Source organism: Neomonachus schauinslandi, chromosome 5 (assembly GCF_002201575.2).
Source record: "Neomonachus schauinslandi chromosome 5, ASM220157v2, whole genome shotgun sequence".
Lineage (NCBI taxonomy): Eukaryota > Metazoa > Chordata > Mammalia > Carnivora > Phocidae > Neomonachus > Neomonachus schauinslandi.
Window position 1 is genome coordinate 169,271,161 of NC_058407.1, and position 2,661 is coordinate 169,273,821.

Below are 2,661 nucleotides of genomic sequence, written 5' to 3' on the forward strand. Positions count from 1 at the left end.
AGAAAGAAAGAAAGAAAGAAAGAAAGAAAGAAAGAAAGAAAGAAAGACAAGGGTGGAAAGAAACGGGGAGAAGATGGAGACACACCCCCTCCTGTACTTCTTCTTCCCTTCTTCCTTTCCCTCCTTCGCCCGGTGATTTCATTCAGGCTTCAGTATGGCAGAACCTCGCTCAGGAGCCTGAGCATGGACAACTCTCCAGGACTATGGTGCCCTCTCCTCGACCCCATTTAAAAAAGTAAGGGAGCAGGGGCCCCATCAGTCATCCTGCGGCGTCCTGGTCTCCATATGGACAAGGTTTCCATCTCTTTTGTACGCCTGCTCTCTACCTGGCTATCCCTGAGGGTCAGTCTCAAAGTCCTTGCTATCCTCCCCCAAATCTTAAAGTGGCGGTGTCTGCCCCTTTAAAGCAGCAGCCCCCGGTCGGGTTATTGTCTAACCTTGCAGCCAATCGGCGGCGCCATTGGGGGCGGGGGATCCGGCCTCCTGATTGGCCACCGCGCGCCCCGCCCCGCTCGGGATCCCCGGAGCTGTCCGGCCGTCTCGGTGCTGATCCCGCCGCCGCCCACGGGCCGTGAGCAGCGCTGAGAGGGCATTATGAGCGGGGGCGTCTACGGCGGAGGTGAGCTAGCCTCGGGCTTCAGGCTCCCCAGCCTGTAGCGGCCTCACCGGCAGCCCTGCACCCCGAACCCGCGCGACCTAAGCTCTGGGCACCCCAGGGCCTGTCACCCCGGCGCTCGAACGGGTTTGGGTCCTGCGCCACTCCTACCTTGGTCCTCCCAGGTCGGTCGGTCGCTTGCGCGCCCTGGGCTCACTCTCCACCATCCAACTCACCTCCTCCCGCCCCCACCCCCCACCGGCCCCTTCTTTCCCGGCAAGGAGAGTGGCCTGAATAAGGCCACCGGGCAAGAAGGGACGCTGGAGTCTTGATCCCTACTCCCAGGACCCCGGATTCCAGGCCGAGCTCCCACCTGCCCCGGCAAGCGTTGAAGGTGGCGAGACTGTGGCTCTGCCCTGACCTCCTCTTGGAGCTATCCAGGGGGAGAGAGTTTGGGAGAAGTCCCCTCACACACCTGTCTCCCCGCACAGATGAGGTGGGGGCGCTGGTCTTTGACATTGGCTCCTTCTCTGTCCGCGCTGGGTACGCTGGGGAGGACTGCCCCAAGGTGAGCCTTCCAGCCCCGACCCCAAGTCCTAGGGGCTCCGGACTCCTCTCAAGGCTTCCCAGTGACCCAGGGTTCTCACAACACAGAGAGCAGCTCTGCAGAGCGGGAATGTGGGAGTAAACCCAGGGGCGGGCTGAGGGCCTTGCTATGGGCCTGGACAGGGGCAGGAGGTTGATCCCTCTTCCTGCCCATGCCCCCCTCCAGGCTGACTTCCCCACCACGGTGGGGCTGCTGGCCGCGGAGGAGGGGGGCGGGCTGGAGTTGGAGGGGGAGAAAGAGAAGAAAGGGAAGATCTTCCACATCGACACCAACGCCCTGCATGTGCCTCGGGATGGAGCAGAGGTCATGTCGCCCCTCAAGAATGGCATGAGTAAGGAGCCCCCACCCACCGTCTCCCGCCACAGACCCGGAGCCCACACACCACAACCCGGGACACATCACCCCACACCCATGAAGTCTACCTTGCAGCTGCCCACAGCTGCCTGGTTCCCAGCCCAGAGTCCCGACAGATACCTAGGAAGGGGGGATTTCTGCTGGAACTGATCTCACCTCCCCTCACCCGGACTTGGCCTCCCTCCTTGCTTTGCTTCCTGTCCCTGGACCCTTGCCGGCCCACCTTCATCTCTCCATGCTGGTCTCCTGGCCCCAGTTGAGGACTGGGAATGCTTCCGTGCCATCCTGGATCACACCTACAGTAAACACGTCAAGTCCGAGCCCAACCTGCACCCAGTGCTCATGTCCGAGGCCCCGGTAAGTGCCTCACCCAAACCCTAGTCCTGCCCCAGGGGCTCCCTACCTCCTTTCTGCCATTCACTTCTCCCCCGAAAGCATCTGCTATCCATCACTCCACTTAACTTTTCAGACTTTTCTTCCAACTCCACCATCTTCAAGCACTTTTTTTTCGTCCCTGGTTTTAGTCTCTATCCCTCTCCCTCCTCCTGTTTTATCCATTCATATCTTTTGCCCATTCAGGCTTACCCACTACTGTCCGCCCCCCCCCCCCCGCCAAAGTCCTTTTTGGACCTTTTAACTTAAAATTTTTGTCAATGTTATATAGGCACATAACCAATTTGCTTTATAAAGTATGTTAAGAAAAAACTGCCATTCATATCCTCTTCCTTCCATTCCCCTTTTCCAGAGACAACTGCTTTTCTTTTAGATAAGTTTTGTCATGTTCTTCCATATCTCTAAATATCACACTCAAAATGCTACTTACGGATTTTATGGGTTTAGGCATTGATTTCCCACCGTAGAAAATAAACACTGAGGGGCACCTGGGTGGCTCCATCGGTAGAATGTTGGGACTCTTGATTTCAGCTAAGGTCATGATCTCAGGGTCATGAGATGGAGCCCCACCTGGGGCTTCATGCTGAGCTGGAGCCTGCTTGGGATTCTCTCTCTCCCTTACCCTATGCTCCTCCCCTGCCTCGTGCATGTACACTCTCTGAAAGAAAGAAAGAAAGAAAGAAAGAAAGAAAGAAAGAAAGAAAGAAAGAAA

The 2,661-nt window shown here is 57.2% G+C and overlaps 1 protein-coding gene across 1 annotated transcript in view; it reads left to right on the forward strand.

Annotated features, from left to right (window-relative positions):
* Positions 1–523: 523 nt before the first annotated feature.
* The window catches only part of ACTL6B (actin like 6B), an 11,907-nt gene continuing 9,769 nt past the window's right edge, over positions 524–2,661 (forward strand). The window contains exons 1-4 of the mRNA XM_021680067.1: positions 524–619; positions 1,087–1,163; positions 1,368–1,533; positions 1,813–1,913. Coding sequence (XP_021535742.1) covers positions 595–619; positions 1,087–1,163; positions 1,368–1,533; positions 1,813–1,913 — 369 coding nt within the window. The 5' untranslated portion in view covers positions 524–594. The remainder of the gene's footprint in view (positions 620–1,086; positions 1,164–1,367; positions 1,534–1,812; positions 1,914–2,661) is intronic.